Source organism: Poecilia latipinna, unplaced genomic scaffold (assembly GCF_001443285.1).
Source record: "Poecilia latipinna isolate Pla-1442-1.1 unplaced genomic scaffold, P_latipinna-1.0 Scaffold252, whole genome shotgun sequence".
In the NCBI taxonomy this organism is placed as follows: domain Eukaryota; kingdom Metazoa; phylum Chordata; class Actinopteri; order Cyprinodontiformes; family Poeciliidae; genus Poecilia; species Poecilia latipinna.
This window is the reverse complement of record NW_015112868.1, coordinates 418,226-441,975: the sequence shown is the minus strand read 5'-3', so window position 1 is coordinate 441,975 and position 23,750 is coordinate 418,226. Positions and strand designations below refer to the sequence as shown.

The 23,750-nt window shown below is 38.9% G+C and overlaps 1 protein-coding gene across 4 annotated transcripts in view; it reads right to left on the bottom strand.

The window, feature by feature from the left end:
• Nucleotides 1-23,750, bottom strand: part of sh3pxd2ab (SH3 and PX domains 2Ab) — a 66,317-nt gene that overhangs the window by 23,624 nt on the left and 18,943 nt on the right. For 3 of the 4 annotated variants that reach the window (XM_015032855.1, XM_015032856.1, XM_015032857.1), the window contains exons 6-7: nt 20,099-20,130; nt 10,095-10,223 (exon numbers count right to left, since the gene is read on the bottom strand). In XM_015032855.1, the coding sequence (XP_014888341.1) occupies nt 10,095-10,223; nt 20,099-20,130 (161 nt within the window). Of the gene's footprint in view, nt 1-10,094; nt 10,224-20,098; nt 20,131-20,219; nt 20,388-23,750 lie in introns of those variants that run through there. The other variant, XM_015032858.1, reaches the window with a different exon arrangement.

The following is a 23,750-nucleotide window of genomic DNA, read 5'->3' as shown; positions in this document are numbered from 1 at the left end:
GCAGCATAAATTGATAGAGATACAGCTTTAGGAAGCCGTGCGGTGTAAGCTGTATGTTTCCAGTAAAACACACCTTGAAATTCCAAACATCTTGCGTCATATTTCAACAAGGTTTGGCCGAAATGGAGGCGATGATCCTTACTTTTTGGACACCGATTTCAGACCTGATAGGGTTAAAATTTTGTGTTCTTTATAGCAATACAACTCCTCAACTGAGGTCATTGCAAAAGAAACAGCTGTTTTGTGTGTGGGTCTCCTGCTGCCAAGACAGCAATTTTGCAGAATTACACAATCCTAACTTTCAGATGAAATCACGCTCTCAAGTCTGCGTGGATCTCTGGAACTTGTTAACCTTCATGTAAATGTGCTTGTATGATCCACAGGGCCTTGGTATAAATGTTTCAGAACACAAACTATTTAATAGATGACAGATTTCAAATATATAAAAAAATATATAATGTAACAGTATGCAGTGTCACAGTTATGTCAAATGAGATCTCTTTTATAGACGCCAAGAAAGGAAAGACCAATGGTCAAATTATAGGAGTTGAGGGAGTACAGCTCTACATTTGAGTACCCAAAGGTGAAACAGAAGATAAATGATAATTAGATTAAGTAAGTTATGATCTGTCCCCTCCCTGCTTCTGATAAACTGAACAGATTTGTTTCCAGAAAACAAAATATCTGGAAGGAGTGTGAGTGTTTGCACAACTACATCTGTCAGTGCAACTGTCTGATTCTAATAAAGATGCAGTGATGTTTCCTAATTGTAAACGTTAAACTCTTGGTTCAATCTGGTTAAGTTTCATTTACAAAGAACAGAAAGAAGAAATCTATCATTTTCCAAGTGTGGTTACAGATTTCAGATTCGTAATCGGGACCAAACAGTGACAGGGTATCAAGATAAAAAAAAAATAATAATAATATTTTTTTTGTTGTTGTTGTGTTCTCAAATAAACAAGCACACTAAAGTTATAATAGATAAAGAAGCTGATTGCATCTACCCACCTCAGTAAAAATAGTAAGCAAACATTAGCACCATTAACTGGTGCTATTAGCTTGTTATGATTCTTTTGGTCTATAATAAGCACAATGTCAAAAACTGATTATGTTGTGATAATCTCTTACAGGTTTATCCTACTCCAACTATGTTTATAAATCATAAGAACTGCTCAACATTTAAACACAGTTTGCATTTGTAGCCTCTGCTAATTTAGGTTTAGTACTTTGAATAGCACAATAATCAAAGATCAAATTCCAAAAATTATAACAGTAGGAAACTCAATGGCCTGCTTTAACAGTAGGGTTATGTATAACATGGATATGAATAAAAATAAAGCTAGTTTTAGGCCAGTTGTGCTTTCATTTATAATTAATGGTTGCTGTGAAGAACTTAAACTTGCCTGTGCAAGTTTTACATACTAGAACCCAATTAAGTAAAGTCAGCTTTTAAAGTTTGACATTTATAGAGTTGACAGTGAACCCCTGGCAAACAGAACGTGCAGTTTGTGCATCTGGAGCTCAGGTGTGTGTTCAATGCCATACAGCACTTCTGAAGTCCACATGGAGTCATACTGTGGAACAGAACAAATTCTCTGCAAAAGAACTGTGCTGTTTCTGAACTAAGGGCTTTAAAAAGGCACCAGTGGACTTATTTCAGCACAGCTGAGCACCAACTCAGTTTAAATCAACTTACACTGCATGCCAGTACCTGAGAGAGAATCTGAGACTGAACAGCACAGCCATTAGGTAAGAATGGCACAAGATGGGACTTGTTAAAATCCAAAACAGATGTGTTTGTCTTTCTCTTATCTATGTATGACAACTTAATACTAAAGTATCCATTCAGAAATATGAAACATACAAAAAAAATACAAAAGCTTAAGCGATACTTTCAGAAGTCCCCCTAAAACCCTAAAATGCTTCTATAAAAAAATACTTATCTTATGGCGTCATCGTTATAAATTTTACATTTCTCTGCATGTTTCACATAGAAAAAATATTACAGGGATCTAAAGTTAAGAACTGAACAATTTCTACTCCATCAGGACAGAGGGCATTTAGTTTACCCATTATATCACCATCTTATTTTACTTTATTTATCACCTGGCTATCTGGGAATGTACATGCATTCTGGAAGAGGCTCCAACTGATCAAATGATTTTTAGTTGAAATACTCTGAAACAATGTTGGGGATGCCTACAGTCGGAGCCACTTCAAGATGGAGATCAAGTAATTCTGCAACCTTTGAGCAGCACCTGTGTAAATTATGAAGCAGTGGAGCATCTGTGTAGTATGTTTAGCTTCTCATGCTGAAGAATATTTTAACATGCCCTCCCCCCACGCCCCCAAAAACAAAAAAATAGTGGCAGGCTGGTTTAACTGAGTATAAAATTGCTAAAGTTAGAGTATCAGATTCTAAAAGAGACATTTCTGGTGCACCTTCTACATAAAGCTCTGTTTCCTCTTGCATCACTAAGACGTAAGGCAGACAGAGCGTGATGGAGAGATAATAGGTTTTGGCAGCTGAAATATGTTTTTTTTTTGCTCGCGAGTGTGGTACAAAAACATAACCAGTCCTCACAAAGACTTCAAACTTAACAGTAACATTCAGCATGCAAGGAATTATGCCCATATACAATGCCACACTCAATAAGAGCAGCACATCACTCCGACTTCAGACATTATTTAAATTGCACAGCAGTAAAAGATTGATTGCACAGTTAAAATGTAAATCAAGTTCAATTTATGGTGCAGTTAGGAGAGCTAGTGAGAAAGATAACTTGGGAATTACATTTTTGGATAGTACGTGTGAACAAATACATCCCAGGCTCAAAGTGTAATTTATTTCTAGTACATTCCATTCATGCAAGTAACTAAATTAGTGTAATATTTAGTGTGACAGGAGATACCAGAGGTCCAAAACAAAAATTGAGGTGTACAAATATGGCATATAGCACCTTTTGCAATTGCATGCTCAAAACAGTATGCCACTGCACCCTTGGAAATTTATCCCTACCCTTGCAAAAGTTTGAACTATGAAGACATTACTCTTCCATATGGGAGAAGAACACAGTCAGTAACTTTGTTTTATGACATGAAATGATGAGCAATGCCTGGGCTCAGCAGAGCTACAGATATATGATCCCACTGTTAAGGAGAGACAAAAAGTCTATTTATTTCCAAGTTGTCTGCATTTATTAGCAGTAGATCCGAAATGAAAGTACAAAAAGGTAAACCATGCGATCAAACACACCCACCAGCAGTGACCTGAGGCACAGGGGCGAGGAAGGGTGGGAGCCAAAAACAACACAAAACGACATTTAAGACCTATGTTGACAAAAAGAGCAACCTTCACTTCGACCAGTTTCTGAAAGGATCCCCTCATGTTCTGAACGAAGCCTTGGCCTATGGCTCATCTGCTTTCCTGGCTCCACTGGTTGACACACAGCAGTCCTTCAGCATAAGGACTGACTTAAAAAAAAAGGTCCAGCTAGTCAACCTTTGATTCAGAGAAGCTGTTTTTGTCTCTTCTGACGGACTTCTGACCACTGCTGTGACTACTTTTACAACTTCTATTTTTGTGACGCCTCTGAAAGATGCAACATATAGAAGCTGCCGTCTAGGCTGAAATGCCTGGTTTAAGCCACCCACTTGACTTTCCATATCTAAAAATACAGTTTAAGGTTAATTTCTTTGGATTGTCGTTAGTCTTTCCTGCGTTAGCCTGAAGGAATGTGAAGGATGGGGATTGCTCTGACTGGATAATGTGTCTTCCATCTGCTGCGGCAACCTCTGCACAAGAAAAATCTGACATTTAACACTTGGCAAGCGTCGTTGACAAGAATTATAGGTTTTTTCCTCTGTTATACAAGGAAACATGTTCCTGCTGAAACTGCAAATACCAAGCTGGTAAACTGAAGGTTTGAGGAAAAACAGCAAAGATGTTGCCTCTTAGCTGTTCCTCCACATCCGGCACAGAAGAAGTGGAGTAAACATCGTTATATTTAAGCTTTGAAGTTTCCCCCGAAACAAGAATCTGCAAAGTGGCAGCATTTCACAATTTCTTAATTCCTTGACAACAAACTGTTCGTCACTACAAAACATCTGTCATTCCATTAAGTTCTGAAGAGCTGAAGGGAAGGTCTCAGAGCACCCAATAAATACTACAGATTGTTAGCTCCCAAACTAAAAACACCGTTTATAACCCTAAATGCAGTCAGATTCCTCCTGTTTACTGTTTAATTGCTTATTCCAGAGTATTAGAGTATTGGCTATGCCACATAATATTTGGACTGTTTGTTGTGTCCCATATTATTGATAGAGACCAATTAACCAAAAATGCATGATTTTGAACATAGGAAAGAAGCACTAGCACTGAATATACAAACTCAACGAGTGTAAGGCTAGACTGATTAAGACAAAATTACAAAACTGCAAGGAAAAATTACTAACCACTTCACCACCTTGGAGCCCTCATCTATCATTGTAAAATCATGTGACAAATTTTTTTTGTCACATTTAATGTTATAAAAGAATAAGAACATTTCCAAACCAGACAAAAATAACTTCAGAAAATAGAAAAAGTAGTTTTTAATCAATGATTTTATTTATTAGGAAGAAAAGCAAATCAAGTCAACCTTGAAAACATTTTTCCAGTAGGTCCTTAGGCACCATTGTCCTGCTACAATTAAAGACCTTTGACTTTTTTTTATCAGCAGTGGTTTTTCAATTACTTAGCACAGTTAATTAATTGAAAAGATAAAAGAGATTGTGGTGGACTTCAGGAAAACGTGTAATATGCCATAATACCCCATGTCATATAAAGAAAACATTAACAGAGCACTGAGAGCAAAAGCCCTTACATTGCTCTGGAGGTGCATTGCAAACGTCTGCAACTATGACAGTTTTTCTAGCAGTACATGTGCAAATTACATATATTTTTATAATTTCTGACAGCTTTAAATAGGGTGCAAAGTTTAAAACTGATGAGTTTAAAGTGTTTGAACTGACCTGCAAAGCTGCTAGCCTGGATTTGGATAGCATCCTTTCCAGAGAGTGTAAATGTAGGAGGCGTCCTGGAGGATCCATTAAGCCATTATAATGAACCAACCTCTCTGAACCACTAACTTTGGCAGCAAAGTGCTTTTTCCATTTTCTGTCCGAGTTTCTTGCAGAAAGCTAATCCTGAGCCAACATCTCCCCACTCATAAAGCAGGCAGATAATATGGACAGCAGAAGGAGGAAGGAGACAGTTTATGATTAAAAGAAGAAAACGTTGACTCAACACGTTCTTCGGCGAACTGCTCAATTTAAAGCTTACGTTTTATCTCCACAAATCGTTGCGACATAATGTTTTGACAACCATCTTTCTGCTGGTTGTTATAACCGGTGATGCCATCATGCACGCACCGATCTAATTTAAAACAACTCGGTCTGCTTTAATCCCAACAATCCACCGAGTTGCATAAGCTACTGTTCCAACTGAAACAAAGAGCACAACACGAACTGTATCGTCAAGGCAGTGCAATGGAAAATACTCGCTTGGCTTGGGACAGCAGGCTGGAAAAGTGGAGAAGGCTGAGCTCGCCTATAAGTCTGACCTAGATTTCCTGTCCTGTAAAAGCCATATGTTATCTAACCAAAGTAAGAAAAGGCTGATAGGTGCATGAGGCTGCAGTCGCAGTCAATATTTAGAGTACAGTAGCTTTACTGCAGGATGTCTGTTAAGGTCTTCAATGGTGGAAAAATAATTTTAAAAAGTTTAGCTTTCCATTGACAAAGGTATGCAAACGTATGTATACCGCTGGATTATTCAAAGTTTCTCCATTACAACCACGAGCTTTAATGTATTTTGATGGGATTGTATGTGATGAAATAATACAATAATGCTTTAGAGGTCTGCTAATAAGTAAACTGTAGTTCAACTTTTGTGTCAAATAATGTGCGTAGCCATTCATCTGTTGAGTGACGGCCCCAGAGGGTTATAGAGAATATTAGTGCAGAAACCCGATCATGAAGACCAAGAGCAACATCAGACAGGTCAGGCGTAACATAGCGAAGAAGTCTAAACCAAAGTTAGGTCATAAAACAATAACCCGAGTTTCAAGCATATGACACACCACTCTTCAGTCCTTTATTCACAACTGCAAGCCTAGCCAGGCATGGCTGTCCATCTAAACCAAGAAGCTATGCAAGACAGCGAAGAAGGCCAAGATAACGCTGCATAGATCCAGAGCTCAGGTGGGAAAATCAGGCGATATGACAAATATAAGTTATGCACTTCACAAATCTGGCCTGTTTCAAAGAGAGGCAAAGGAAATGTTTAAAGTTTACCACAACATCCGCACGGTGCATACAGTATTAGGCTGTGGGGATGCTGTTCTTCAACATGAACAGCAAAGCATGTCAGATGATAGGGAGATGAAGGAGATGGGGATAAATGCAGAGGAATCCTGAAAAAAAAACCTCAAGCTGAGAGCTTTGAGACTAAGGTGGACGTTCACTCTCCAGCAGGACAACCATCAGCATGCAGTCAAAGCTACAAAGAAGTAGTTTAATTCAAAGCATATTTGTATACTAGAATGGCATAGCAACAAAAAAAAAAAATCCAGGTTTAACTGCTATTTAAATCAGTGGTAAGAATTAAAAAACTATGTCTGCAGACTTAGTTTTTGTTTTTTGTTTTTTTTAAGGTTTTACAGATTTTTCAGTCTTTAGATGTGCAAATCTGACAGAGACTACCACGAAAACTGCTTTCGAAAATGTGGGAGAGGTGAAAAATACATGAATGCAACCTACTTCTCCTATTTTTATTTGTATAAGTTTGAAAATGATTCATTATTTCCCTTCAAAATAAAATGCTGTTTTTGTTGGTCCGACATACAATTCCAATGAAATACGTTGAACCTTGCGGTTGCAGCAAAGTGTAAGGAGCAAAATTAGGGTGCATGACTAGTTACTGAAGTTCTTCTCCATTCAAAAGCACTGAGCACACAGAGTCGTGCTGGTTTAAACCTGCAGAGCTTGAGAATCTACGAGACCCATTTTATCAAATGAAGCAGACACTTTTAGTGCCTCTAATTCAGCACATTCGCCATGTAGCTGTGCATTACACAGAGCAATCTGTCAGACACCATTAAAGGGTTTGTACTTATCCTGCGAGGAAGTGGATGCTAAATCAAGTGAGCCCTCAAATCTTCTCAGGACACACTTGGTCTTGTTAGTGTTGGCAGAGGGATATGGCGTAATATCACCCAGCCAAATGAAGCGGTTTCAGCTGACTGACACTGCAGGAGGTGTGGAGATTTTAGGGAAGAATAAGTGCAGAAAAAGGTTGTGTTTATTCATGCAAAATGATTATTGTGCAATAAAACTGTCAAAGAGACAGTCTTTAGAAACCCTGTCTTCTAATATTTTCCTTTCTATGCCACATGTAGTTAGAAATCCAGAAAAATCCCAAACTATTTTGTTAGCGACTCTTACACAGCTATTCCTTTCAAATGCAAGATCATCATATGGAATCCAAACAGCAAAACAGATCTTTACGACTGAAGTAGAGGCCAAAATGTGCCTAGAACCTGCTGCTGGTTGAGAAAAGAAAGAACGATGTGCTTTCTTAAGTCTCCAAGAGTATCTAATAATACAAAAATATGTTTTTATGAATGTTGTTAGTTGCTTTTGTGAAATATATCATGTTTAACACTATTTCATCATTTCTTTTCTTCCCCCACCAGTTTCCAAAAACATTGCCTGATAAAAATGTAAAGGAAAAAATTAAAAGTGGCGGTTTCTTCACTGATTTTGCAAACAAGTATCGTCAACCAACCTGAGGAAAAGTGTTTATTAGATGACTCTTGTCAACTTCCTTTAATAAAACTTCAAAATAAAAGTCTAAATATCATAGAGTCTGAAGAATATAAAAATAGAGGCGACTGTTGTGTGTTTTTTTAATTTCACAAGATCTCATGCTAAGACATCTTGTAACCAAAGTTTAAGTCTTAAAGTGCTTTCGTCAGCTGCCTTATATGAGTTATTTCCAATATGAATTTAAACTGTATGGTTCTGAGCTTTTAAGAAGAGGCCCCTTGGGGTTCACAGTTTGTGTTCACCACTTTGCAACCCCATAGGAGATGATCTGCTAATATGTCAGGCATTGCAAAAGTTCTGGAGTATTAAGGTACAGGAATATCCACCCGACTGTGGCTCCCCATTGGGGCTGAAACTCAACTGGAGCAAAGAGGAATAACAAATCCACAAACCCGAAGGCGGAACATGTGACACTTTAAAGTAACCCACCTCTGTGGACCTTCTTCCACAAGGACCAGTGTGGCACTCACACCCACCATGAAGAGGCAGGTCAGCATACCTTCTTCGTCACAGTTTCCTGCTGCATCTCTGTTTCTCCTTTCTGGCTCGAAGGAACACATGATTCCCATTACTGTTTTACTGTCTCAGCAGACCATTAAAGCTGAACGTCAGACCTTGTTACCAGGCCTTTTGACTCTGCAGTCGCTCTTTTGCTTTGTATTAGGAATTACATTTAAGAAAGCGAGTCAGGCAGGTGCTTAGACCAGGTTTGGAGCATGTATTTGTCGATATGTGTAGACATAATGCAATTGTCAGCTTTGTATGTTTCTTTTATTTTTCTTCATTTTCGTGGAGAAGCACAAAGAAATCAGCTGTTGACCAGAATCAGATGATTTACAATCTGATCGGCTATAACTGGTGACTGGCCTGGTCAAAAACTCAAAATGTTTTTGTTGTTGTTGTTGTTGTTGTTGTTTTCAGAACAGCAAACACGTCACACTAATATCAAGGGTCTTTGGTGTGAATATTGTTACTGAGTGAAGAAGAGATTTAAAAAGTTATTTACAAAATAAACTTTATTTTCTACCTATTGAAACATGTCAGCAGTCAGCAGACTGTGAGAGAGTGAGAGAGAGCAAGCCTTATAGTAGATTATTACTCATTTTGTTCCTTTTCAGCTTTCAACTCCTGTCTGCCATGGAGGATTCTGGATTGGAAAATGTTAACAACCCTCTTGTTAACACTTAGGTTCTTAAGGTAAGTTAAGGTAAGAATTCAGTCTTCAGTCTTTTAGTGCTGCACCCCAGGAGAAGAATAAATATAATTTCCATTTCCTTTACAATCACAATGGGAAAGTGTTGTATTTGAGGGGGAGGGGGGGGAAACTGCACATTTCTTTGTAACATCTGTCTGTTCCTCTTGGTAAACTTCTCCAGCATGTGGCATTGCAAAAAGGTTTTATTGTATTCTGTATCATTGCTAAACTGGAGGAAGAAAGGACAACCCTCAGTTCTCTCTGTCATAGTTTTTTTTTTACACAGTAGATGCCACCCACCCAGCCAGTCCGTGATCCAACAGGCCAGTCGGTGGTGCAAAACAGACCGAGTGCGCCGCTACTCTGGTAAATACACAGTTGGGCTGTGCTTCTAGTCATGCTTGCTTTTTTAATCACTAATGTAAGATGCTAAAGACTACCAAAGTTCAGCCACAAAATTCAGATTGGGGCATCTCTTGTTTTTTTTTGTTTTTTTTTTTTTTTGTTTCAAAGTAATTCGAAGTAACTACTGGTGTCTATTGTGATCTAAACACGTCACAGCCAATTTGTTATTTTAAATTATTTGAATCAAATGAGCTTGCAAGCAACTCATTAAACACTGAATTATGTGCACCTTAAAACAGCATCTTCACTCTGTCTCTGGGCTCTTTCCAGAGGTTAAACAGCTGACTAAGGGCTCTCTGCAGCTGGCATTTGTAAACCCGGCATGTCCTTCTGGCTTCCCATTAAAGTGGGGAAGAATAATTAATATGAGTCTGGAAGACATTCCTCTTGCCAGAGGCAATATTTTGGCTCCCGGCCAAAACCAACAGTGGTTAAAAAAAAAAAAAAACAGGGCTAAGTTCGAGCCAAATAAAGCATCCAGATGGGGATTAGTAACAACAATCAAAGTTCGTAGAAAACGGGTGAGGGGGGTGGCTTGGGAGGAGCACACAATATTTGATGAACTGTCAGTCAGAGCCTGACATACACGTAGCAACACATGGCGCCTTTTGTTTTGATTACTCACCACTCTCGCTCTTCTCAATGACGTCGACCAGTTCACCCGCTTGGAGACTGATTTCTGCAGGCTCTTGCTTCTCGTAATTGGCCACCACCACGTATTGTTCCAGGAGCATGGGGTCTGAAGCGTCCAGACCTGGTGTTGACGGGAAAAAACATGCTGTCAGCCAGCTGCCAGCCATAGGTCCACGAGAACGGCTGCTGGACACCCGTTGTGCCATAGACCCCTCTGTCTGTGTAGCCAATTGCAGTATTCACAGGGTTCGGTGCATTTTCCCTGCAGCCTAGCCATAGAGCTGCATCCCCACCTAGCTGAACATCAAGGGCAACAGAGCAGTTGAAGCTCTCTGAGAAGAACTTCAAAAAGAAAGTGATCAGGCCATTACAGGCGAAAATCCATTCTGTTTTTGCTGAAGGGAAAGTGTCCTTCCCCAGGTCATCAGATGCAGCTGGGCATGCAAGCACACTATTTTTGAAGGAATTGCAACAGCAGTGCAGATAGAGAGCAGAGAGCTGAAGCCAACTGAAGACAGGACAGAAATTTCTGAGAAAGAAATAGTTTCCCTTGGAAAATAAACCATCTGCTAAAAAGCCTCCTTCTCCTCAGTGGGGTTGGAGCTGGAGGAAGAGTAGGGGGGTGGTGCAAGCCAATCATAAGAGTCGGCACTAGGGTCCTTAAATGGAACCAGATGAAGGGGCTGGAGTTTTGCACAGAGGGGTGGACCTGTGGCTCTGTGAAACACTAGAGCTCTGACTCCAGCATGCAGCCCAGCCAATAGAACTTTTCTTCTCGCCACATCGCTAAGTTAACCATATAAACTCTGGCAGTGACTCCGTATTTCATTCGCTTTGTTGCTGTGTTCCTGACAGACTCACCACCCATCCTTGCGCCAGATTTCTGGTCCGTAAGCAAATAAGATAAGTGACCTCTCAAAAAAAAAACAAAGACATGTTTGGATTTGTGGAGCCATTTAAACAGCATGCAACTTTTTTAATACAGCAATTTATCGTCATCTGCTAGTGTCAAGTTCCATTAACTGGGCTGCACTGAAGACGTCGTAATGAAGAATCCTTTAAAATAACCATCGCTGAATGAATTTTACAGGAATGTGGAAATGTAGACCTGCTGACGCTTAGTTCAAACTGTTTGTTAATAGCAACTTCAGCTGGACACCAAGTTCAAAGCTGCTATCAGAAGAAGCTACTGCTGCAGACAGATTCCTCACACCGCTACATACCACCGCAGACAGCATCTACAGGCATCATGGAACAGAAATTTTTGCACATCATCATTATATTCACAAATTTGAATTAAACTATTCATAATCACAAAATTCCAATAAAGTACCTTGAAGTTTGTGAGACAATAACGTGTGAAAAAGGCACATGATTTATTCCCATCACTGGTGTCAGAGCCTTACTTTGAGTTGTGAAATATTGCGTCTTGTGATAAGTTTCAGAAACTTGATTAAAGTGGAAAAATTACTTCCAACACATCATTCTGCCATAATGGTTATACAACTTAAGAACTGTAGTCATATAATGCAAGAATACACTGTTGAACTTTCTAGTATTTCGCCAAGCCGTAATGTATTTGATTGGCATTTTATTTGCTTGACCAACACAAAGCTGTGTACAACTGTGGAGTGAACTTGTGATTTTTGGGGAATCTTTTTACCAGCTGTTTACATCTACAGACTGCAACGTGTGCCTATTCTTATTCAGCTCTAACTAATCCAGATTGGATGGAGAAAATCTGTGACCAACTCTTGAGTGTTGACACAGAGTCCTATTTGTAGGTCTGGACTTTGACTGGGCCTTTGCAGGATGTGAATATACTCTGCTCTAAACATACAGCCGTTGTAGCTGAGGGCTACTTATCTGTTGGAAGGTAAATCTCTATCAAGTGTTATGCAGCTTCCACCAGTGATTCCACCAAGTTCATGGATGTAATGAGACAAATTAAAAATAAATAAATAAATAAATAAATAAATAAAAAATTTAAGGCAGGAATAGTTTTGTGAGGCACTGCAAGTGGATAAAATTAGCAATGCTACATAGTTCAGCCAATACTCATCACACTTGCCACACTCTGCAGTGATTAGTTTGTGGGTCTGAAGCTATTTAGGAAGGATTGGAACAAACTGCTTTCAGAAAGAATTGCTTTTATTTTTTTATTATTTCAAGATCTAAGATTCACTCTAGTAAAAAAAAAAAAAGACTCGAAGCCTCACTCTTCTTTTTGTGAACTCTATCTACAATATGGGAGAGCTATTACCTTACAAACCCAGCCTCATCAGCATCTCTCTGAATAATGCTGCCAAAGAGTCTGACACTCGGTTACTGTGGTTGGGCTGTGGTTTCTGATGGCCTATCTATGCAAGATGTTTTGACAAACCACAAAGTTGGAAGCAGAAAAAAAGAAAAAAACTACTTGATCGGTAAATAATGTGACAACTACTTTACTTACAATTTATTGTGACTTGTGATTCAAATGCTGATAAACCCTTTAAACGTCACCAGTTTTCAAATATATACAATAATTGCCCATTTAGAGCAGTGTATTTAGTTTTTTCAGAGTGTGCTGCAGTCAGTTCACTCATATAATATGAAAGCATCTCAAATGTATTTGTTAAGACGAAGAGATGATTATTGACATTAAATTGATATTTAACTATTTCTTGGCTTTATTTTGAATATTCCTTATTCTTTTCAAGACCAGTAAGTTTCCCAGAGCAGTAAAAAAGAAAATATGCAAGTGCAGTGCCTTACAAATGTATCCGTACTCCTTAAACATCATTGCACATCCTCAGTTTAATTGGGATTTCATATAAAAAAAAATAATAAAAATCTGAAAGGTGTGGTGTGTATTTTACCATCTTCACTCTAAAGCCCTAAATAAAGTCCATCTGCCTGTGTGGAAACTATCATCAGTACAGCTTATCTGTGAATATCTTTGACATTTGTTTAGAAAAAAAATTAGACAGAAACTCCCTATGGGGATGCTTTTCTACAGACAGTGTGGGGACGTTGCTCAGGGATGTTGGCAAGATGCAACTAAATACGAGGCAATCCTGAATGAAAACACGCTGAACAAAACTTGTGACTGGTGAGGAAGTTCATCTTCCAGCAGGACAATGGCCCTAAGCATATCAGAACTACACTGGGAGGGTTTATATTCGAGTTGGTTTGTGTGTTTGAATGACTCAGTGAAATTTGAGACTTACATATCATTTTTCATACATCGGGAATACAGTTGAAAAGTCAACTTATTTCAGTAACTAAATTCACTAAGTGAAATATATGGAATAATTACACACAGAATGGACACATGTAAAAATAAGTCATTATTTTATGACGTAAGTAGAATTAAAGTAATAAAATTATGCTTATTTCTCAAGAGATTCACTAATGCTGTTAGAAATGGGTGGGAAATGTGAGGCCAGATGAGAGGGACTAAAGACTTTGTCAGCAAAGTCAACAGGAATGAAAGGCAAAAGCTGATATTTTGGCCTCATTCAGGAAATGAAATGTTTTGCAGCAGCAGGAAGACAGAGCCAGAACAAGAAGAAAATATGAGAGGAAAAATGTGAGTGAAAACAGCCCCGGACATGACCTAGGTCAAATTTGTCACAAAACTAACCATTTCAAAAAAGACCACAGGTGAGTATTGCTGTTAACGCCAAACACATTTGTGAAGTTTTAAAACTTTAATCATTCAATTTTTCAAACACTTGTCTGCTAAGATGGCCCACATAGTAACAGACTTTGCATAAAACTCTCAGGCTCTACACTTCTGATAGCTGCATGAACAAATACCTTAAAGAAACACTGACCTTCATCTGAAAACATCAAGCATTTTGTATTGAATGTGGAGTTCTCAAACGTTACAAGCTTTAAATTCAGAAAGTGTTCCGTCTTGAGTTCCAATATTTATTCCTCGAGGCCACTTTCTCCTTATCCGTCCTCACTCAGCTTTATAAATGTGTCTCCTGTTCCCACCCCGGCACACCCAAAGGTCCTAATTCCATCCAACTCCCACCCTCAAACACTCGCTCCATCATAAGCTCCATCCGGAGATGATAACCACTGAGAGTTGCAATGATTCATCACCATGAGATTTATGTTACAATTTTATTCCAAAGTATTGTTACGTTTTTGTTTTTTGTTTTTTTTTTGTTTTTTTGCTTTTATTTTTTCCTGTTTAGGACCTGAAAGTCTGCATGTGTTAACTTCACATTTTGAGCCCCAGAAAATCTCTATGGAGGAATAATTTAGCTAAGAGTAGTAAAAACTAGCAAAGCGTAATGCCTTTGTTTGACTCATTGGCAGCATATGTGCAGCTGGATTAGAAGGAGACACAGATCTGCTGATCAATGTAGTACAGATGTACTCGTGTCACTGAATCAGTATGTGTTCCCCGAAAAGAGAAGGGGGGACAGAACACAATCGAAACAGAAGCAATATTATTGAATATTATTATTATTATTCGATGATCAACTAGTATTTTGCAGTCTAAAGACATTAAAGTTTTACTAAAAACCTAACCTGCTCCAGACCTAAACCTGGTGGGAGAGGGAAACTACTTCACTGTTCAATATGTTGAAGAGGATTTCATTCACATGGAGCAGATATGGAATATCTTCAAATTCAACTGGATCTTAAAACAGATTGTGCAACATAGTAGTTTCATCTTTTTATTTTTTTCTCTTTCTGTCTCTCTTTGCTATAATACCAATAGTCAACACCATCAACCTAATCAAAATCACTCAGAAGGGAAAATAAGATAGACTCTGCACATGGTTGCGCCAGAGATACAATGATTCCTTCTCACAAATTAATGGTTGGGACTTGATGAAAAGCATCATAGCACAGTTGACAGTTAATATAAACTAATAGCAAATGGGAAAACATACGAAGCCGACACATTTTGACACCCGTGTGTTCAGGTTATTCGATTCTTTCTTAAAATTTATGACCGTGGATTGTAACGCAACTGCACGTTGGAAAAGCTTTACACATTTGAGCTCTTATTCTCGTACAAAACCGCTTCTGTCCTGAAACTATTTTGAGCGAGACCCTTCAGCTCTGCCTCCAGGGAGGGAGTCTGGTACGACAAATGGTCACTTATCAGAAACAGAGAAGCCAGTATGGGGCCTGGTCTTGGCTTAAGGGAGGAGAGAGCTTCCTCCTAACCAGAGCTCAATTTTAACGAGAGAGAATGAAAACCCGACAGCAGTTTCAGCTTAGTACATTAAATGTAGTTTCGATCATCATTTCAAAGATTATAGAGAAATTTCTCTCTCAAGTCTTATAACGGATGCTGTAGGTTGGGAATATTACACACAATTTTCTTTACTAATCACAAATGTTTATTTTTAGTTTGTGAGATGCACCGAGCAAACCACTTGAATTTTAGTGAAAACTCAAAAATCAAACCGTTTTTTGATCAGTGAATGCACCACTCATAAGTGCCTCCAGAGTTAGCAACAACTGTCTTTGGTCTGGAGGTTGTTAATGTAGGAAAAAGACTCAGAGTTAGCTTTCATTAGACATGAGCTTAAAAATTAAGTCAGGTGGTCCACACAAGCTGTAAGATGTTGTTGAAATAAAAAACCTGTGGTTTATGCATCCAGTTTCTCCTTTGCTGTATTCTGTAACAATTATCAAAAATGTTTGGATCACAGGGTTTGGCCATGAAATTATCGATTTGCAGCTCACCGCCTCGCCGACTACCGCAGTCTCATCGCGGATTGAAGGTGGAGATGTTTTTGTTGACGTAAATTCACAGGCGAAGCAACGTGCAACACCCAGCTCAGTCCAGCTTGTCCTTCCCCTGAGGTGGTTCCAAAAAAAATGGGGAAGAACCGCGCAGTAACTGCAAATGAAGACTAATCCAGCTGGGGATAATTGGAAGAGAGTAGATTGAAAGCCAAGCTGAAAAAAAAGGGGGCTATAGAAGCCAACTTTGGAGTATTCAATTTCTATTTCTTGTAAGCTGAGATGGACTTGGAAATATTAGGAGTCGTTTGGAAAACTCAGAATAAAGGAAGTACAAAGAGAGTGATGTTTACAGATTTATGGTAGCTGTGCTGTTCCCTAATATAAGATACCAAAGACAAATAAACACGTCAACTCCAAATCAATTTGTCCTCATTTCAAAGAGTAAAACACTCGTTTAACAACTATTGCTTCCTTTCAAGTAGATGGTGTGACGTCGTCTCTGCCCCTAACATAAAGAAGTAACGACGGTTCACAGTCGGGTTAATGGAAAAACATATTTTGAAGGCTGTTAAATAACATGCTGAGGTTCGAAATTGGCCGCACCACTTTGATCAGTCCCTTTGTATTTTTTTTTATTTATTTGGGAAGAAAACTAATAACTAGAAGGAAAACAGCAGTAAATACTGGAGTCAGCAAGAAGCACGACGTTTACTGCTCCTTTTTTTAAGATGGAAACATCTGTATGCATCGGCTAGTCCATCTGTGGTATCTGCATGGAGTCCAGAACATTGTTTTGTGCCCACGTCTCAGCCACACGCTTTATCTGAATATTTTTTTGCTGCATTCTTGTCAGCACTTCCTTCTCAGCCAATTTGTTTGATGAAGATATCACATTCCCTATGACAGTGGAGGAAAGATATGGTTTAGGCTTCCTTCATTATCATCTTCCGGCTCGGCCCGCTCTTCAGCTAACCGGGCGTAATGAAACCCGTCATTTACTTCTGCATGTAAACTATTTAACAGCTCACTCACACAAAAGACGTAAAAATGTGACAAAAGTTTGAACAGAACTAAATACGGTGGCACAAGCCAGAATCTGAAGCTGTTCCAAAAAAAAAAAAAAAAGGAGAGAAGCGAGTGCTGGATGTCAAAGCCGTTTAGAAAAACCGACTGAGCTTAATGACTTCCTTCTCTAGTTTGCAATCGCAATCGCATCCATTTGCAAATACAAACAAACATGCAGACCTCCTGACCCACCCAGTGTCTGACCCATTACCCTGCCCCCACCTACAAGCATGCAGTTGACACAGAAACAACCACATGCTCTGTGCTGTATACAGACAGTAGCCATCTCCAAAGATCTGCAGCAAAAACAAAGACAGCAAGTCTTGCACTGACAGTGCATCAACATGGTCCCCACTTGCCACGTAGGCTGTCCTCTCCTCTCCAGCTGCTTTTCACATGCACTACACACCCCCAAGCACTCCGATCTTTTTCTCTCCTACTTTTTTTTCCCCCAAGCGTCTTCTGAGGATCTAACTTTTGTTTGACATTCACATATATAAAAAAAAAAACCCTGACGCTTTCGAAGATGACACGATGTTCCTGAACCTCAGACCTGTACAGCTGTTATGACAGCATGTTTCTTCATCAGTTGCAGTCATCTGACAATGATTTATGCTAACAAGCAGTCAAGCCTAAACGCTCATTTATATGCCGGAAAGGATGCAGAAGATCTCCATAAAACGGCAGGACGGCTGTGATGCACCGGTAAGCCTGGGCTGTTTCAACTTTTAAAAAAAAAAAGGTCAAGTTTTACTTCAAAACAATAATTGAGACCTGTAAAAACAAAAAAATTGTTTAAGTCTCTGTTTATATAAACTATTTTTCATTTCACCACCTTTAGAAAATCTCAAACAGATTTTACTTAGCAGTTGCTGGTTTCAAGGTTTGCCATAAAACAAGACAATAGTTTTTGCTCAAATTCTGGTATTTCTGTGTTGTCATTAGTTGCATGTTCAGCTGCTCCATTTAACCACATGCATGACATAGAAAAATATATACATCCATCGTCTGTACCACAGAGTTTGGTGCCTAACTCCAGTGGTCATTGGGCAAGAGAACGTCCTGGACAGGTCAGTGGTTAAATTTAGGTATGATGCAAATTTGCAGACTTAGGCAAAACTGTACATCATACTTGCCATCCATTGTTTATAAGTGGCTATGCAGGGTCTCCAAGGGTGATTTTTAGAGACTAATTAAAATTCAGATTTTTGGGCTATGCAAGGAAGCCAGAGTACCCCGACATTACCCACGAATGTAAGAGGACGCGACATAAACAAAGTGAAGAAAGGCTTTGTTTGCTATTGGAACCAAGGACGTTTGGCCTTGCAGCTGCACCACTGCAGCCCATCATTAAATTCTTTTATCCATCTTGTTCTTTTGGTTTTTCTTGTTGTTTTAAATTGGGCAGGGTGAAACCAAATGAGATTCATATGGTAGCAGCATACCATGCAAATCTCAATCCTAATTTTGACACCAACAAATCACATGAAAACACTGTCATGGCAACAAAGGGACTGAAAGCTTAAAGTGAATTATCAGCTTTGAGTTAGTGATTCTCCGATTTCCTCTGCTTGCCAGGTAAACAGAGCTGAACCTCTAACCACTCACAGTTTTGTGGTGAAAAGCTACATTCTCCTCCTCAGGGCAGGGGCTCAGGAAACTCTTCTGGATACCCCAGCACCATATAATTATGGAACCTATAAGCTGCAAGTACAGCAAAAAAAACTCACCACAGACTCACTTTATCTGCTATCCTGCTTTAAAAGGGAAATATTACTTTTAAACCACTAATGTCCAGAAAGGGGACTACGGTGAATGTTTCCAAATCAAATAATTACAACAGCCAGAACAAAAGGAACAAAATCTTAGGACTAGGTTGCTGTGTGTTCTCACCATTGTTTTCATTACTGACCATTAACCATTAAGGACTAATTAATATGAGCTGAGCAGTGAGAAGCACTGGAAAATGGCTCAAGGATTTTTTAACATTACAGGTCTGATAGCTTCCACAGGCTGAATATAGGCTTAACACACACATACTCTCTCTCTCTCTCACACACACACACACACACACAGCTGAAATAAGACAAATTTTCCATTTCTCTATGTGGATGGAATCCCCCATCATCTACCGCCTCAAAGCAATGGAATGAATACTGAAATAAGGTAGGGGTTTTTATTTCACGTTGGTGAAAACTAAACCTCTTCACCCACAAAAAAAGAACAAAGTTGTGTCCACTTTTCACCTACTGAAACTTTCATGGTCCAGCTACGACGCAGGACTTCATAGCTCCAGCGCGTAACAGAAAGGATGGCCAAAGAAGCTCCATCTGACTGCAGAAGAGCGTTTAATTTAGTAATACATGTGGGTATTCTAAGACTGCACGCATGCAAGAGCGTGCACATACAAACATGCAAACTCTGCACAGCTGTTCACTAAACCGCCTTCATACTTTTCCTCCTGACTCCTACGCTCATATCCCCCATGCTCAGCTGAGTCACACTCTCTGCCTTCCTTGAACTCTCTTACACACACACGCACACAGCAAGGTTAACCCAAAAGCCATAGCAGGCAGAGGAAATGAAGAAGCACTAACAGGTGGTCTTGGTCTCTATGCACTGTATTAAACAGTTCAGAAGTGAAATGTAAAAAAAAGAAAATAGTGTCCACTAACAAAAAACTTGTGTCCATAACAATTTAGCATTATATATTCCTGCAACATCATAATCCCTTAAAGAAATTAATGGTGGTGACGTGCCAACATTTTTTTCAACAGTTAATCTTAAAAAAATAATAATCAGCTATTTAATTTAACTTAATGTAGATAATTACTTTGGTAAACAGAGCTGAACCAAGGTAAAGGTGGCATCAGATTCCACTATGACTTTTTATGGCACAACTGGAGTGTTTGTTGCAGTTAGTCTCATCTGACCAAAGCAGTGGGTTTTGATTAAAGACTCGTTTACATTTAGGTTTATGCACAGCAAAGGCTTCCTATTGATGCAGCTCTTTAACAATCCCTCTTGTGCATTTTGCCAAGAAGACCATAGAGTATTACATATCCAGTATGTGAATCGTAATCTGAAGAACATTTCATTTAAGTTTTTGTGCAAAATACATTTAATTTAGCTCTACAACATGACCTCAATGCCAGACTGTCAATAGAAGCAAATCAAATAGTCTATCCAACATTAATGGCAAAGGCTCAGAGATGTTCTTACCTGATTTCCGTTTTCCAGATCCTCCACAGTCTCTGAAAAAGAAACAACACCAGAGAACCATGATCAGAGGGAGCGAACATTGATCGAACTGGATCAATCTGGTAACCAGTTACATCTGAACCTCTTAATGCAGACCATCCGAGTGCAGTTGGCACACAACTATCAGCCAAGCCCTCGTGGAGAATGCATGCAGAACTTGACCCACGACCAAAGGGAGGGAGTCCGGGTGGGACAGAAATGGGTGAGTCGTACAGTAATGATGCCAAAAACGGAGCCAAAGCAAAACTTCAGCCAGCATACCATGTGTAAATGCATTATATCGGTTCTAATATTAGATGCCAGCGCCGTGCAGCTGCCTAGTTTTAACAGAACGGCATTTATTGACCGGATAACAGTGTCATATCTCCCTGTGAAGTCCCATTCACGCTCTGATGTGAAAGGCTTCTTTCTTGAGTTCACACTGTGGCTACACTCAGATCATTAGTGTGAGAGAACCTGTTCTGTTCTTTAGCCTACTAAAGTCAAAGAGGAGCAAATTTCCACTCACTATGCTTATTCTAAATGTCAGTGTGTGACTAGAAATAGCAAATCCATTGACAGAAAAGTCTCCATTAGATTTTTTTTAAGTAAATATTTTAAACCTTGATTGGTGAAATACAGTTCTGTACTTATTAATTCTTAGGTTTCTTTCTAAATGTTGCACCCGTTAAATCAAATATGGAAAGTGTGTTTTCTTGCTTTGCTTGTGCACAGCATTAGCTCATTCAGAAGAGATCATTTTTGATGTCTGTCATTTATTCTCCAGCTGTGCCAGAGGAGTTACACAGCAATTATTTTGCAATTACTAAAATTAGTCAGAAACACAAAATGACTACATGACAAATGCATAAATTAGTTCCTCATTAAGGTTCTGTCCACTCAGTTTGAGTGATCGCTCCTCATCCCCTAAACTGCATAAACATAAATGGGGGTAGATCATGAGGTGGGAACAGGTAAATATTTCAAACCACAAGACCATTTTCGGAAGTTTGGGATGACTGCTCTTCCTCATTTAGTGAACTGGGCAGCGGAGAGGAGAGTGATGAGAAGCTGAGGTTTGACACAGATGGAAACAGACACCTGGCTCTCTGGAGAGGCCAGCAGCAGGACGGGAGCCAAGGCCAGTCAAGGATATGAGCACATGGTTGGATAAAACTTGTCTAACATTTGCCAGCGTAGTGGCACGCTTATCATCTTCAGTTAACAAAGAAACTTTACTAATGCCAGATGATGATGCTACACTTCTGATATGGCTTAAAAAAAAAACTATTTGTAGAGTTTTTATATATATTTTATACAGAGATGGGTCATATAAAGACCCATCTCTAACACTGACAAATCGGCTGGTCAATAGCCTCTGACCAGGGACATGGTGATCAGAAATGTTGTACTTTTCCAGTCTTGTAAACACACTAACCTAAGGACTAACAGGCTGCAATAACACTCTTTTAAATGGAGTTTGCTGCTGACTCAAAGTTTGCCTTTCAGATTAAAACAGTTTGATCACTGTAAGGTTTTGAAAACGTTTTAGAGGATAATTTGCAAATCTGAACAAATAAATAAATAAGGGGTTTTTTTTTTCAAACAAAAAATAAGTCAGTTTAAACTATTTTTCCCAAAGACTTCACTGTTTTCAGATCTGTGAGTACATTTGATACTTCTACAATAGATACACAAATTAAACACTTGTGTAAACAAAATATCAGGAACAAGATTCATAAAGAGAATGTAGAAAAAAGAAAACAGTGCAACTTCAAACTCAAATGTGCAATGTTTTGTTTCAAACAAAATTCAGAAACTTAATACAAAACAAAATATGCAAATATTGTTCAGAGTTACAGAAAGCTTAAATGATGCGCTTTATATAATACTATTCATGCCACTCAATCACACTGTGGCAGCACCGCCATGCAGTTGTAATTTTTACATGGAGGAAGGAAATCAGAAATGTATTGTGTGTTTTTTGGGTGGAGGTAAAACTGAGGCTTTGGAGGAAAAAAGCTGAGGATGAAGTAAATGCCTGACCTGTTCTGCTTACGTTTGACCCTCAGCACAAGCTCCGAGGTGGAGTTATATATTCCTCCCAGGAGGAGACTGAGCACACAGCTCAGGCTCTGTGCATTTTCTTCCTAATTCTAACCGTTAGGACTAAGGAGAAAAGTTTCTTTGAACTCTTTAAGACTTTGTGCCCGTTTTTAGCGCAAACCAGCACAGCAGAGACTTGTTTCCACTGTGTATATGTCAGTATCTTTAAAAGTCCAAACCCTTCTTGCATATTGAGAAACCTTATGTTTGTACAAGCCTGCAGCTAACTCTTCATAGGTGGGCCTGCTAGAAAGGAATGTGTGAGATATTAGCCCTCCTCTCATATTTTTTTTTTTTTTACAGCAACTGTATGTGTCTGTCCACCTACATAACAATGATACAGAGACGCCCAGGCGTGACCTCAGATTTGCCTCTGCAGGAGTAACCTCTAATCTCTGTGGTCAACAGGTCGACATCATTGAACTGCAAATCACGGTGATAACGCAGAGCGACTATGTGCACAGAGAGAACGTGCGATGGACGGTTTTTGTGTGAGGAGGTAATGGCGCTGCTACAAAAACACACACACAATCCCAGTAAACTCAGGAGTAAGTTGCCAACAGTTGAAGCAAATCTTGGACATGGGCGGACACTGATGTCAGCGCGGAAACATCGCTGCCAAATTAAGACAGAACTGTTGCAAAACAAAATAAATGCTTAAACTGAGTTATTTGTACGTAATCTGAAAAAAACATATGGTTAATATCATAGTACAATAGTTCACTAAAAATGCATGCAGAGCTTAGTTGCATACTAAGATTGTTACAAGTTAAAATATAGACCAATTTGGCATTTTATCTTTTAACCTTTAAATACCAGATCCTAAATATTTGAAGGACCTGGTGGTCATTTCCCTGAACATTGACCTCAGCAATGGAGACAGCCTCCACTATTTGCTTCATACATTGGATCTAAAGCGTTTACACAGCCCGGTTAAAATGCCATGTTTCTGTGATGTAAAAGCCATGAGACCAATATAATCGTTTCACACCTTTTCACACTTTTAATGTGACATACAGGCTGTCAGGGAGAATCACTCAGTTTGACCCATTATTCAGTTATTTTTATTTATTCATCTTACAATTTCCCTGCAAACGCATTCAAATATTAAATAAATGCCACTATTAAACATGTTTAAATAATCTAGTATTATTATGCTAATTTAGCTGCATTTTCACCAACAACTTTTCATAAGACTTAAAGCAACAGAACTCCATCCACAATCACCTTTTATACTGTTATAGACTATTTATCAATAACAAAATAACATTTGGAAGCTGAGATCATTTTTAACTTTGCCAAAACATCAAAGCATGTTTTGGCAAAGTTAAAATGTATTTCCCTCCCCCCCGCCGCCCTTATTAGCAATGTTACCATAAATTTTATAAAATATGCAAGGTGTGCTTCTTACCACATTAAGTACCCTATATTTATTTCATTTAATGCCAAGATTGCTCTTGCTTTTCTTGCTTGTTCAGCAGCTCCCTCTGGTGTTAGATGGGTATAAAAACAACTTCTCTTGAATTAT